At 50.4% G+C, this 13,383-nt stretch overlaps 1 protein-coding gene across 5 annotated transcripts in view; it reads left to right on the top strand.

The window, feature by feature from the left end:
• CCDC136 (coiled-coil domain containing 136) overlaps nucleotides 1-10,787 on the top strand; it is a 46,098-nt gene extending 35,311 nt beyond the window's left edge. For 4 of the 5 annotated variants that reach the window (XM_081880023.1, XM_081880021.1, XM_081880022.1 and 1 more), the window contains exons 8-9: nucleotides 3,515-3,658; nucleotides 9,251-10,787. In XM_081880023.1, the coding sequence (XP_081736149.1) occupies nucleotides 3,515-3,658; nucleotides 9,251-9,358 (252 nt within the window). In that variant the 3' untranslated portion in view covers nucleotides 9,359-10,787. Of the gene's footprint in view, nucleotides 1-3,514; nucleotides 3,659-5,424; nucleotides 5,543-9,250 lie in introns of all 5 variants that reach the window. The other variant, XM_081880020.1, reaches the window with a different exon arrangement.
• The last annotated feature ends 2,596 nt before the right edge of the window (nucleotides 10,788-13,383 follow it).

Here is a 13,383-nt window from a genome sequence, read left to right as displayed (position 1 = left end):
AGCTCTGCGTTAGCAGTACAGTGTCCTTCCTTACAGGGTGGTTTTAAAGCGTCCAGTAAAATATGCATGCAAACTGCAGGAGTCTGGGCTTGGTTGTTGTTGTTGTTTAGTCGTTTAGTCGTGTCTGCCTCTTCGTGACTCCCTGGACCAGAGCACGCCAGGCACCCCTGTCTTCCACTGCCTCCCGCAGTTTGGTCAAACTCATGCTGGTAGCTTCCAGAACACTGTCCCACCATCCCATCCTCTGTCGTCCCCTTCTCCTTGCGCCCTCCATCTTCCCCAACATCAGGGTCTTTTCCAGGGAGTCTTCTCTTCTCATGAGGTGGCCAAAGTCTTGGAGCCTCAGCTTCAGGATCTGTCCTTCCAGTGAGCACTCAGGGCTGATTTCCTCCAGAATGGAGAGGTTGGATCTTCTTGCAGTCCATGGGACTCTCAAGAGTCTCCTCCAGCACCAGAATTCAAAAGCATCCATTCTTCGGCGATCAGTCTTCTTTATGGTCCACCTCTCACTTCCCTACATCACTACTGGGAAAACCATAGCTTGAACTATATGGACCTTTGTTGGCAAGGTGATGTATCTGCTTTTTAGGCTGCTGTCTAGGTTTCTCATTGCTTTTCTCCCAAGAAGCAAGCGTCTTTTAATTTCGTGACTGCTTGGGCTTGGTAGCCAAGTATTAAGTTTTCACCCGCCAGCTTCCAAATCCAGTCCAGCCGCAGACTGGTGTTACAATATTGTATACATTTATTAATATGAATCTTCTTTGGGAGCCAGTGTGGTGTAGTGGTTAAGAGCGGTAGTCTCCTAATCTGGGGAACCGGGTTCGCGTCTCCGCTCCTCCACATGCAGCTGCTGGGTGACCTTGGGCCAGTCACACTTCTGTGAAGTCTCTCAGCCCCACTCACCTCACAGAGTGTTTGTTGTGGGGGAGGAAGGGAAAGGAGAATGTTAGCCGCTTTGAGACTCCTTAAAGGGAGTGAAAGGCGGGATATCAAATCCAAACTCTTCTTCTCTTCTTCTTCTTCTTCTTTGGAGAAGCACGGGCTGCTCTTAGGGTGACCTGCAAACCGGATCGCTTGCAGGGAGATTAGACCACGGTTGGCTATTTAATGGGCACTCATTCTGGGGAAGCTAGATGATGTGATGTCAAAGCAAGGGCCAGTCCACACTGTCCAGTGTGCTCTCCCATCACTTTCCTTACTGCCATCAGTCTCCTTTCTTGTAACTTGGAAGCCACGGATTCGACTCCTACCCTCCGGAGCAGGAGAAAACAAGCTTGTTCCCTCTTCCATGAGATATTTGAAGATGGCTCTCATATCTCCTCTTGGTCTCCTCTTTTCCAGGCTAAACATACCCAGCTCCTTCAATGGTTCCTCATCAGGCTTAGTTTCCAGATCCTTGATCATCTTGGCTGCCCTCCTCTGCACACCTTCCCGCTTGTCAACACCCTTCTTAAATTGTGGTCTGGACACAGTATCCCAGGTGTGGTCTGACCAAGGCAGAATAGAGCGGGACTATGACTTCCCTTGATCCGGACACTAAACTTCTATTGATAAAGCCTAGAATAGTGTTAGCTTTTTTTGCTGCTGCATCACACAAGGCCCCTTCCTCCCCACTACGGTAACTGCACTACCTGAATCTGAGGGGTTGCATCTGCAGAGCCTGGTCCTGTATGGGGAACTGCCCCACCAACCTTAGTCTGGCCCTGACCTGTCTGCCTTATTTTTGACCACCAATCCAGGGGGGTAGCCCTGCCTGTCAGATTTCCCCTCCTTCTTCACTCCAGGACTTCTGCCTGCTAAACTTAGCAAAGGGGAAGAGGATGGGAACGAAACTAGAATCAATTGGCAGTGCTGTTGCGTTCCAAAGGCAAAGGAAGGATTGGACCCTGATTAATAAAATACACACGAGGCTTGGCCAGCAAGACTGTGGGAGGAAGTGCCAATAATAATCTGTCACATCCTGGCCCAGGTCCCTTTTATTAACAAAAGAACTTTTAACAAGCACTTGTAAGAAGCAATCATATTTCCCCTGAGCATTTCGAAAAAACCACATGGGACAAAGTTAGATCAGAGAAATCCTTTTAACTACAAAGAACTAATCTGAGCATGCGTACATGTTCAGGCTAAATAAAACAGGAATCAAGGAGGAATGCATTTAGCAAACCCTGAAGGTCATAAACAGGAAAGGAAAGGACAGGCAAGGAAATAAAATAAAAGTTAGTATTTACCATCTCCTTGTGAACTCTGTTCCTGGTCCTTAAGATCTACCTAAAGATTAACAAACTACATCAATGTAACCTACTATCTTTATGTACTGAGGATGCCTGATGAACAATTGGCCTGTGTATTTAGAATGCTTATAGGTGCCTGTCAGGCGTAGAGAAAGCAAATGGCAGAGGTGCAGAGGCTTGTGGGATTTGATCAGAAATTATTGTCAATGAATCAAGCCCAGTCAACGCAATGCGTTCATTGCAGACGCAATGGCTTGCTCCATATTTCATAATTCCTCATAGCAATCCCACCTGACCACTACACCACCACGACTCAAGATATTTGGGGCCTAAGTGGCGGCTGAGAAGGGGTGTGGGTGCAGCAAAATCTACATCAAGGCCAGCGCCGTAGCGTGGGTTGTCAGCACCCGGGGCAAGGCAAGTAATTTGCGCCCCTAACCCCTAACCTGCCGCCGCTGCCAGCTTCTTCTTGCTGCTGCCTGGGCTGGGGTATTTACGGTAAGGTAGCCACGGCGGCGGCGGCGGGTCCGTGTCAGGTGATCTGAGGCGAGTTGCCGCTGGCGCTGCTGCCCAAACGACGCCGCTTGCCCGGAGGAGGAGGAGGGCAGAGAGGCGAGGAAAATGCAACATGGCCCAGCAGCTGCAGCAGCAGCAGCAGGGCTGTGAGGAGGGGCTGCCTGGCACGCCCTCCGCAGCCTGGACGCGCGCACAGCTTGTCGGTTCCGCGAGACATGGGGCTCTGCTACAGCCTGCGCCCGAGGCTCTTCAGCGACTCTGGAGGTGGCGAGCGCCCCCCCAGATGTTGCGCCTGGTGCGGCCTGCCCCCCCCTGCACCCCCCACGCTACGCCACTGATCAAGGCTACCTCCTTATCTTATGTACTGAGGATGCCCGGTGAAGCAATTGGTCTGTGTTTTAGAATGCTTATACTTGCCTGTCAGGCAGAGAAAATGGGCAGTAGAGAAAATGGGGCAGAGAAGCAGAGGCTTGTGGGATTTGATCAGAAATTATTGTCAATGATTCAATCCCACTCAAGCAATGCTTTCATCGCTGACACAACGGCTTGCTCCATTTTTCATAATTCCTCATAGCAATCCCACCTGACCACCACATTGTGCCCAGCCAGTGGCTCTGGCGCCACCTGCTGTTGGCCTCCGCGCCTCCTGCCCTATCCAGTCCCACCAGCTGCTCCTGGATCCCACTAAGGCCCCATGCCTTGGAAAGATACCCGAAGGGATGCCCGGCTTGTCCGCTGATGCTCTGCTCTTCCTTCTTCTCTGGCAGCACGACCAAACCCAGGACATCCTGCGAGAGATGGAGAGTAAGTGTTGGCTCAGCCAGAATGAACGGGAGCAGCTGCACGAGGAATTGCGGATGTGCAAGGAAGAGATTGAGAGACTTAACGGCACCATCCCCATCGGAGGACGGGTAAATCCTCAGAGGTGTTTGGGCGTCTGTGTGTGTGTGTGTGTGTGTCGCAGGTTGCTCTGCTCGGTCCAGTGGGGAGCTGCGGGCTGGAGCAACCTTTTCCCTTAAGTAGGGGTGATTGACTAATTGATTGATTGACTGATTTCATTTCTATGCCTCTTTCCGTTCAAACGAATCCCAAAGCGGCTTACAAGCAACAAACAGCAATAGCATGAACACCACAAGTGCAGCATGAATCAGATAATAACGGGAAATTTGCTTCAAGTTTGAATTTGGGCGCAAAACATTTCCGAAATGCAGCTGTCCTCTCCAGATAGGCTTTTAACAACCAGCCGCCTCAATGTCTTCACAGGGACATATTAATCGTTTTATTTGTTTATTTCCTAAATAAATTTATGCACCGTTTGATTGGGGGTGGGGGTGAGGAGAGACATACCTCAATGCGGTTTACAAAGAGAAGGGGAAAATAAAATTAGCGGTAACAGCAATTCTTTGAAATGTTCAAAAGGTAAAACCAGGAAGAAATTGAAGGCAGGTTAAATCGCACATCCGCGTTCTGCATGTTTGGGTAAAGGTAAAGGGACCCCTGACCATTAGGTCCAGTCGCGGCCGACTCTGGGGTTGCGGCACTCATCTCGCTTTATTGGCCGAGGGAGCCGGAGTCTAGCCTCCGGGTCATGTGGCCAGCATGACTAAGCTGCTTCTGGCGGTCCAGAGCAGAGCACGGAAACACCGTTTACCTTCCTGCCGGAGCGGTACCTATTTATCTACTTGCACTTTGATGTGCTTTCGAACTGCTAGGTTGGCAGGAGCAGGGACCGAGCAACAGGAGCTCACCCCGTCGCAGAGATTCAAACCGCCGACCTTCTGATCGGCAAGCCCTAGGCTCTGTAGTTTAACCCACAGCGCCACCCGCGTCTGGGTAGGCTTGACCAAACAGAAATGTTTTTAGCAGGCGCTGAGAAATACACAGGGAAGGCAACTGCCTGATGTCATTGGGCTGGGAGTTCGAAAGTGTAGGTGGCGTCGCACAGAAAGATTGATTCCTTTTTTTTTTTTAATTAATTTTTATTCAAATTTCCAATAAACCAATTCATTTATAATTTAACATCCAATTTAACTTATACATTCTTTTTGACTTCCATCAGCCTATCTGACAATTTTCATATTTATCACAACTTCTCACATTTCATACATTTATGTTGCACTTTGACATTCAGAAAGATTGATTTCTTACAAATGCGGAACAGGTATCACACGGCACGTATAGCAGTGCCAGATACCACGTGGGGATCAGTCGCCGGGGCACTTGTGGGGGTGCTGTGCCCACAAACGCCAGACAACAGGGTTCGAGAGACACAGCAATTCCTGCACAACGTCTCGTGTGGTTGCTTTTTTAAAACACACACACGCACACACACACTGACTGCAATTCCAGCACAATCGTAATTCTGAGCATTCCCCTTTCTCGGTGGGTGGTAGGAATTCTGTGTAGCCAGCTCCTTCCCAGACCCCCAAATTTTTGGGTGCAGAGTCATGGCACGCAGGCTGCTCTGAAGCAGGATCCGGGCCCGAAATTTCAGACCCCTGTCCCACAGGGGCAGCCGAGACACCCTGTGGCCTAACTTCTTTCTTTCTCTCTCTCTCCTCTCTCTCTTTCTCTCGTCCCCTGCCTCGGCTCATCTCCCCTCTGTGGTGTTTGTGGCGTCCCCTCCGCCCTCCATCCCACGCTCTCCCTCCCCACACCGCCCCCCGGAACCCCACAGGTCCCCCACGCACCCGAGCCTCCCGCCATCATCTCCCTCCCTCTCATAGGACTGGTTATCATAGTAGCCCTGCTTTGGTGCTGGCGGGCTGAGATGTCTTCCTAACGCCCCGAATCAGGTACTGGTATCATCTGCTTGGTCTGCTAGGCTGCGCTTGGCTCCTGCATGAAGCAAGGACACACATTCCCCGTCCCCAACATTTGGTTGCTTTGTCGTTGTCGTTCCCCCCCCCTTGCAGTCACACCCATGCACCTGCCCTGCACCCCCCCTCGCCTCCTTCCCCAACCCATCGCCTGCCACACACCCTGTTCCCCCTTCACAACAAATCATCTCCCCATGCTTGCATTTCCTCCTCCAGTGAGGCAGAGCAGGAACCAACCAATTCCTATTTTTTAAAAAATAGACTTTGGGTTAGGGACGCCTTTCCAGAGGTTTTCCTGCTGGGGCTGATGGGAGCTCTAGGCAGTGGGCAGATCCAGTCTCCTTCTGCCAAACCCACAAACCTACTCCAAAAGAGGTTAGGTAAAGGTAAAGGGACCCCTGACCATTAGGTCCAGTCATGGCCAATTCTGAGGTTGCGGCACTCATCTCGCTTTATTGGCCGAGGGAGCCGGCGTACAGCTTCCAGGTCATATGGCCAGCATGACTAAGTCGCTTCTGGCGAACCAGAGCAGCACACGGAAACGCCGTTTACCTTCCTGCCAGAGCAGTACCTATTTATCTACTTGCACTTTGACGTGCTTTTGAACTGCTAGGTGGGCAGGAGCAGGGACCGAGCAACAGGAGCTCACCCCGTCATGGGGATTCGAACCGCCGACCTTCCGATCAGCAAGCCTAAGAGGCTCTGTGGTTTAGACCACAGTGTCCCAAAATATTACTTTGATAAAATACATATTTTGTTATGTGCAAATGGCTTTAGATACCTATTAGGTCTATAAATTACAATCTAGCATATATTCAACACAAAAAACTGCAACCATTTGTTGTTGACAAAGGGCAGCTGGACATAGAAAGGGCCCCATTACCTTCAGGAGCTTAGGGCCTTATCAAACCGTAATCCGGCCCTGGCTCTAGGGCAGAAACACCTGGAAGGGTTAAGAGGCGCTCCCTACAACCTCCCTTTGTAAAACCCAGCAGCCAGGTTGCTCACCTGTTTGAGCATATAATGCCAATTACTTTCCCAGCTCAAAAGTGCTGCTTTTGACCTATAAACCTTAAACTGCTCAGGACCGCAATGCCTCAAGGACTGCCTCCAACCATATGAAGTGACCTGGACCCTGAGATCGCCCTCTGAGGCTCATCTTCACCTGCCTCCATCACGAGAGGCCCAGAGGGTGGCAACACAAGATGGCTCAGTTGGTTAGAGCGTGGTTCTGATCACGCCAAGGTTGCAGGTTCGATTCCCGTATGGGGCAGCTGCATAGTCCTGCAGTGCTTGGTGTTGGACTGGATTATCCTCACTGTCCCTTCCAACGCTACGATTCTGTGATTCTAACAGGGCCTTTTCTTCAGTGGCTCCGTTTGTGGAATGCTCTCCCCAGGAGAGGCTCCCCTGGCACCTTCATTTAGGCATAATGACGGCAATAATAATAATATTAACTAGGCGAAAACATCCCTCATTTGGTTGATTCAATTTACATCCTATGCCCTTTTAAAATATATATTTTTTGGGGGGGCGTATTGGGTTGCTGTTTTTATTTTTATTAGTATTTTGTGGTTTAATATCTTGATTTTATTCTGTGAACCGCCCTGAGACCCACTCACCCCCCAGATATAGGGTGGTATATAAATTCAATTAACAACAACACTTTACCGTGGTACCTCAGGTTAAGTACTTAATTCGTTCCGGAGGTCCGTTCTTAACCTGAAACTGTTCTTAACCTGAAGCACCACTTTAGCTAATGGGGCCTCCTGCTGCCACCGCGCTGCCAGAGCACGATTTCTGTTCTCATCCTGAAGCAAAGTTCTTAACCTGAAGCACGATTTCTGGGTTAGCGGAGTCTGTAACCTGAAGTGTATGTAACCCGAGGTACCACTGTATTTATTTATATGCCGTCCATCTGACTGGGTTTCCCCAGCCACTCTGGGCAGCTCCCAGCAGTCAAAAACATTCAACCAGGCCTTTCTCTGGCTTTTGACAGAATCATAGAGTTGGGTCCAACGAGGGTCATCTAGTTCAACCCCCTGCAATGCAGGAATCTTTTACCCAATGCGGGTCTCGAATCCACAACCCTGGCATAGCTACCGACTGAGCTATACCAGCTTGTAACTACTGATGGCTTTCCAGAATAAGGGAGGGTGTTTTAACGTACAGTGGTGCCCCGCAAGACGAACGCCTCGCAAGACGGAAAACTCGCTAGACGAAAGAGTTTTCCGTTTTGGAGGTGCTTCGCAAAACGAATTTCCTATGGGCTTGCTTTGCAAGACAAAAATGTCTTGCGAGTTCCTGCGGGGTTTTTTTCCTCCCCCCCCCTTTTTCTAAGCCGCTTATCCGCTTATCCGCTGGGGGGCCGATAAGCCGATAAAAGCCGCTAAACCGCTAATAGCGCTAATCCGCTAAGCCGTCAATGGGCTTGCTTCGCAAGACGAAAAAACCGCTAGACGAAGAGACTCGCGGAATGGATTATTTTCGTCTTGCGAGGCACCACTGTATTTCTCCCACCTGGTTTTAATGCATGTCTTTTTGATCTTTTCTTTTTGTAAGTCGCTTTGAGTTGCCCTGGCAAAAAAAATAAAAAAAATAGGGTGACTAATACATTTACTAAATAAATAAATAACTGACCTACCAGCTCAGAAATAAATAGATAGATAGATAGATAAATGTCTGAGCTACCAGCTCAGAAATAAATAGATAAATAAATAAATAAATGACTGAGCTACCAGCTCAGAAATAAATAGATAAATAAATAAATAAATGACTGAGCTACCAGCTCAGAAATAAATAAATATGTAAAGGGGAAAGGGACCCCCTGACCGTTAGGTCCAGTTGCGGACGACTCTGGGGTTGCGGGGTTCATCTTGCTTTATTGGCCGAGGGAGCCGGCGTACAGCTTCTGGGTCATGTGGCCAGCATGACTAAGCCGCTTCTGGCGAACCAGAGCAGTGCAAGGAAACGCCATTTACCTTCCCGCGGGAGTGGTACCTATTTATCTACTTGCACTGTGATGTGCTTTCGAACTGCTAGGTTGGCAGTAGCAGGGACCGAGCAACGGGAGCTCATCCCGTCGCGGGGTTTCGAACTGCTGACCTTCTGATCGGCAAGTCCTAGGCTCTGTGGTTTAACCCACAGCGCCACCCACGTCCCTAGATAGATAGATAGATAGATAGATAGATAGATAGATAAATGAATGACTGAGCTACCAGATCAGAAATAAATAAATAGATAGAGATAGATAGATAGATAGATAGATAGATAGATAGATAGATAGATAGATAGATGGCTGGCTGAGCTACCAGCTCAGAAATAGATAGATAGATAGATAGATAGATAGATAGATAGATGATAGATAAATGGCTGAGCTACCAGCCTTCCTAGGAATCACCTTCATAAGAACGTAAAAGGCTACAGGATCAATCCAATGGCCCTTTAGTCCAGCACCCTGTTCTCACGGCAGCCGACCAGATGTCTGGTGGTGATCCAGCAAGCGGGATTCAAACACGAGCCCCCCAACCCCACCGCGTGCCGAAAGCGCGGGTTGCGATGCACGCCTGCGGATGTCCGTGTGGTTCAATTAAAACTAGTGCATGGAGTGGGGTTGGAGCAAGGCGGGTGGGTTTTAAGGCTCCGCCGCTGACCCCCCTTTCTCCTTCTCCTCCTCCCCTGCAGGTCCCAGCTGGAGGGATGAAGCCCCTCGCTCTCTTCGCCGTCCTTGCCGGGGGCCTCCTCCTCTACCCCTGCGTAAAGAAATACACCAGCAGCTGGACGCGGCCCTAAGGAGCCTGCACACCTGGACACCCGCCCCTCGAAGAGGGGGCCCCTTGTGCCACGTACCCCTCCCCACCCCAACTCTGTGAGGACTGAGCACCTGTCCCCCCCCACACCGCCCCCCATTAACCCAACCGCTGCTCGGAAGGCCGGTCTCGCCATCAGCCGCGCCAAGCGAACCTTCACCCATCATCAGTTATCCATTCCCCTCCCTTCCCTGCTTCTGCTGAGGATGAGCCAAGGCGGGGGTTTTTTGGAGGGGGGGGGTCTTGCAACTGGGCTTCCAGCTTCCCACCTGCCCTGCCCCCTCCCCTGCCGCCAGGGACCTCTGGGGTGCAGTCCTCGGTCTCCCCATCAGTGGTCCCAACCTGGAGGAGCCCAGGCGTTGGCTGGGAGGGAAGAGAGATGGCGATTTTGAGTCCGTCTCACCTCCTGGTGGCCCCCCCTGGAAAAAGCAGGACCTGGGGACCCCATGGTACCTCTCCCCTCTTTTACCCCCCCCCCAGCTCTTATTTGCCAGTCCAAGGGAGCAACCGAGAGCAATACCTGCCCTCTGGGTGGCCGACCTCTGCAATAACCGGAAGGGACCTGATGCACTTTCCCAGCAGGAAAAGTTTGCAACCAGGGTCAGGATGAAGAGGTGTGGGGAGCTGGGAGGGGGGCAATTTCCTCTAGGCAATATTTAAAGTCTGTTTCGACACACTGTGAATGGGAAGCGACTTCCGGAGGGGCCCGGAGCAGAACGGATCGACCTGTGAATTTCTTTCGTCCTCCACTCCATCAGTGATAACCTTTCTCGCTTATCCCCAGCCCAGGCCGGATCCTGAATCTATGCATTCCACCCCTAGCTCTGTCCCCCCTCCTCTTTCTCCATCGTGGTCTCATCCCACAGCTGCGCACCGTTTCCTCCTGGCCCTAGGAATGCTCACAGAGTTTGTGTGTGTTTATATGTGTGTGTGTGTGTGTGTGTGTGTGTGTGTCCCTCTTTGCACTTTTGACGCAGGTATGATGGTTCGGGGACCACTAGGATGCAGAAAGGTCCCTTAAGGCCTGTTTGGTTCCCCCGGGACTGTCCTCGTCCGACAGCGCTTCCAGCAATCGAGGCCCCACCCAGGTAGCAACGGGTGGGGGAGCCACGGCATGTGGACTGTAGCACAGCCTTCCGGGATCCGGGGCGCCAAATCCTTGCCCTGCATGTTTCGTGGGCACCCGTCCTCCGTCACCGCACGGTCCGTCGCCCCCTCCTCACCTCTTCCGCATCTCGTTCGTCGAGCTCTGCTCCCGACTTCCGTCCGAGAAAGGGGCCACCCCCGAAAAGCCGCTGGAGACCGTCTGCAGATCTTTCTCTTTCGTCTTTGTTCTATGTTGTAACTCAGTAAAAAAAAAAGGAAATGGGGAAAAAAAGACATTTCTAAATACATGAGGCTTGGCTCTGTTCTGTCCTGGTTGCGTTATTCCGTGTGAAGGCAGTGTGGGAATGTTCAGGGTGGCAGGAAAAGATATAAAGGTAAAGGGACCCCTGACCAGTTGTGGCTGTTTCTGGGGTTGCGGCGCTCATCTCGCTTTACTGGCCGAGGGAGCCGGCGTACAGCTTCCAGGTCATGTGGCCAGCATGACTAAGCCGCTTCTGGCGAACCAGAGCAGCGCACGGAAACGCCGTTTACCTTCCTGCCGGAGCGGTACCTATTTATCTACTTGCACTTTGATGTGCTTTCGAACTGCTAGGTTGGCAGGAGCAGGGACCGAGCAACAGGAGCTCACCCCGTCGCAGAGATTCAAACCGCTGACCTTCTGATCGGCAAGCCCTAGGCTCTGTGGTTTAACCCACAGCTCCACCCACGGCCCAGGAGAGGATATATTGTTTATTAATATCCTTCCCGACTTGCGCTAGCAAGTTCCTTTACTTAGCAAAGTCCGTTCCCCTTTACACAGCAGAAAATTAGTTGCAAACTCGTCTGAGTTTCTTAAGACAATACGCAATTCAATCTGGCTTGTCCACATTGAACGGTGTTCCAATATTTTCCCTCCTAAAAGAATAAAGACACAAAGCACAGTGTGATCCCCGAAAGCAGGGTTTAGGCTTACATGGACCACTTATAAACACAATCTCCAACTCCTTGAAAGATTCCATCAACGGTGTCTCCGAAAAATTTTACACATCACTTGGGAAAACAGGCGAACTAATATCAGTGTATTGGAAGAAGCAAAGATCACCAATGTTGAAGCAATGATTCTTAAACAGCAACTTTGTTGGACTGGTCATGTTGTGCGGATGCCTGTTGATAATCTTCCAAAGCATCTACTCTATTCCGAACTTAAAATTTGAAAGCGTAATGCTGGTGGTCAACAAAAGAGGTTTAAAGACTGCCTCAAGGCAAATCTAAAAAAATGTAGTACGAACACCGACAACTGGGAATCACTGGCCTGCGAGCGCTCCAATTGGACCTCTCTACTTGCAATTCTGCTATGAAGCGGATTCTAAAAACTGCACGATATAACAAAAACGTAAGAGCGTTGTCACGCTGCAGTTCGCATGGCTGCCGGAAGGTGCGCCATAACTACAGTATGACAACAAACTGGGCTCTTGGCAACGGAGGGTGTGGAAGGGGGGAGTTGGAGCTGGGGTAAGGCGAGTGGGTGGGCAGTTGGCCCAACAGGCAGGCAGGAAGGCACCCCAGGAGAGCTGCAAAAGTGGGGTGACGAGGCGAGTGCATTTGGAGAGCTTTCGGGATAGGAGGTGTTTTCTGATCAAGGCGGAAAGTGATGGGATGTGGGGACGGGTGAAGCGATTCGGACCAGGGTTCAAATCTCCCAAATCAGCCATGAAGCTCAGTGAGTGACATAGCTGTCAACCTTTTCCTTTTTTAAAGGGAAATTCCCTTATTCCGAATAGGATTCCTCGCAAGAAAAGGGAAAGGTTGACAGCTATGCTGAGTGACCAGCCACTACATCACTCAGCCTAACCTACCTCGTAGGGTTGTTGTTGTTGTTGGGGAAGGGTTCAGTGAGGAGCGAGGAAGAGCCACAAATGTCACCTTGAGCTCCTTGGAGTAGGTGGGGTATCAGTACAGTGGTACCTCGGGATAAGAACTTAATTCGTTCTGGAGGTCTGTTCTTAACCTGAAGCACCACTTTAGCTAATGGGGCTCCTGCTGCCGCCGCACGATTTCTGTTCTCATCCTGAAGCAAAGTTCTTAACCCAAGGTACTATTTCTGGGCTAGTGGAGTCTGTAACCTGAAGCGTATGTAACCCGAGGTACCACTGTATAAGCAATCCACTAAAAAACCCAGCAAAGAGTTGTCCGATCAAAAAACTTAAAACAGTGCCATAGGCATAGAAAGGTCTAGAACATGGTTAGGCAAACTAAGGCCCGGGGGCCGGATGCGGCCCAATTGCCTTCTCAATCTGGCCCGCAGACGGTTCAGGAATCAGTGTGTTTTTACATGAGTAGAATGTGTGCTTTTATTTAAAATGCATCTCTGGGTTATTTGTGGGGCATAGGAATTCGTTTTTATTTTTATCTTCAGAATATAGTCCGGCCCCCCACAAGGTCTGAGGCACAGTGCACCGGCCCCCTGCTGAAAAAGGTTTGCTGACTCCTGGTCTACCCAATGCAAGGTCTTTTCCAGGGAGTCTTCTCTTCTCACGAGGTGGCCAAAGTCTTGGAGCCTCAGCTTCAGGATCCGTCCTTCCAGGGAGCACTCAGGGCTGATTTCCTTCAGAATGGAGAGGTTTGATCTTCTTGCAGCCCATGGGACTCTCAAGAGTCTCCTCCAGCACCAGAATTCAAAAGCATCCATTCTTCGGCAATCAGCCTTCCTTATGGTCCAGCTCTCACTTCCATACATCACTACTGGGAAAACCATAGCTTGAACTATACGGACCTTTGTTGGCAAGGTGATGTCTCTGCTTTTTAAGATGCTGTCTAGAAGCAGGCGTCTTTTAATTTCGTGACTGCTGTCACCATCTGCAGCGATCATGGAGCCCAAGGAAGTCAAATCTCTCACTGCCTCCATTTCTTCCCCTTCTATTT

The sequence above is a fragment of the Podarcis erhardii genome, assembly GCF_964252035.2.
Source record: "Podarcis erhardii genome assembly, chromosome: 10".
NCBI lineage: Eukaryota > Metazoa > Chordata > Lepidosauria > Squamata > Lacertidae > Podarcis > Podarcis erhardii.
Note: the sequence above shows the minus strand (reverse complement) of the source record. Positions and strands in the feature narration are given on the sequence as shown.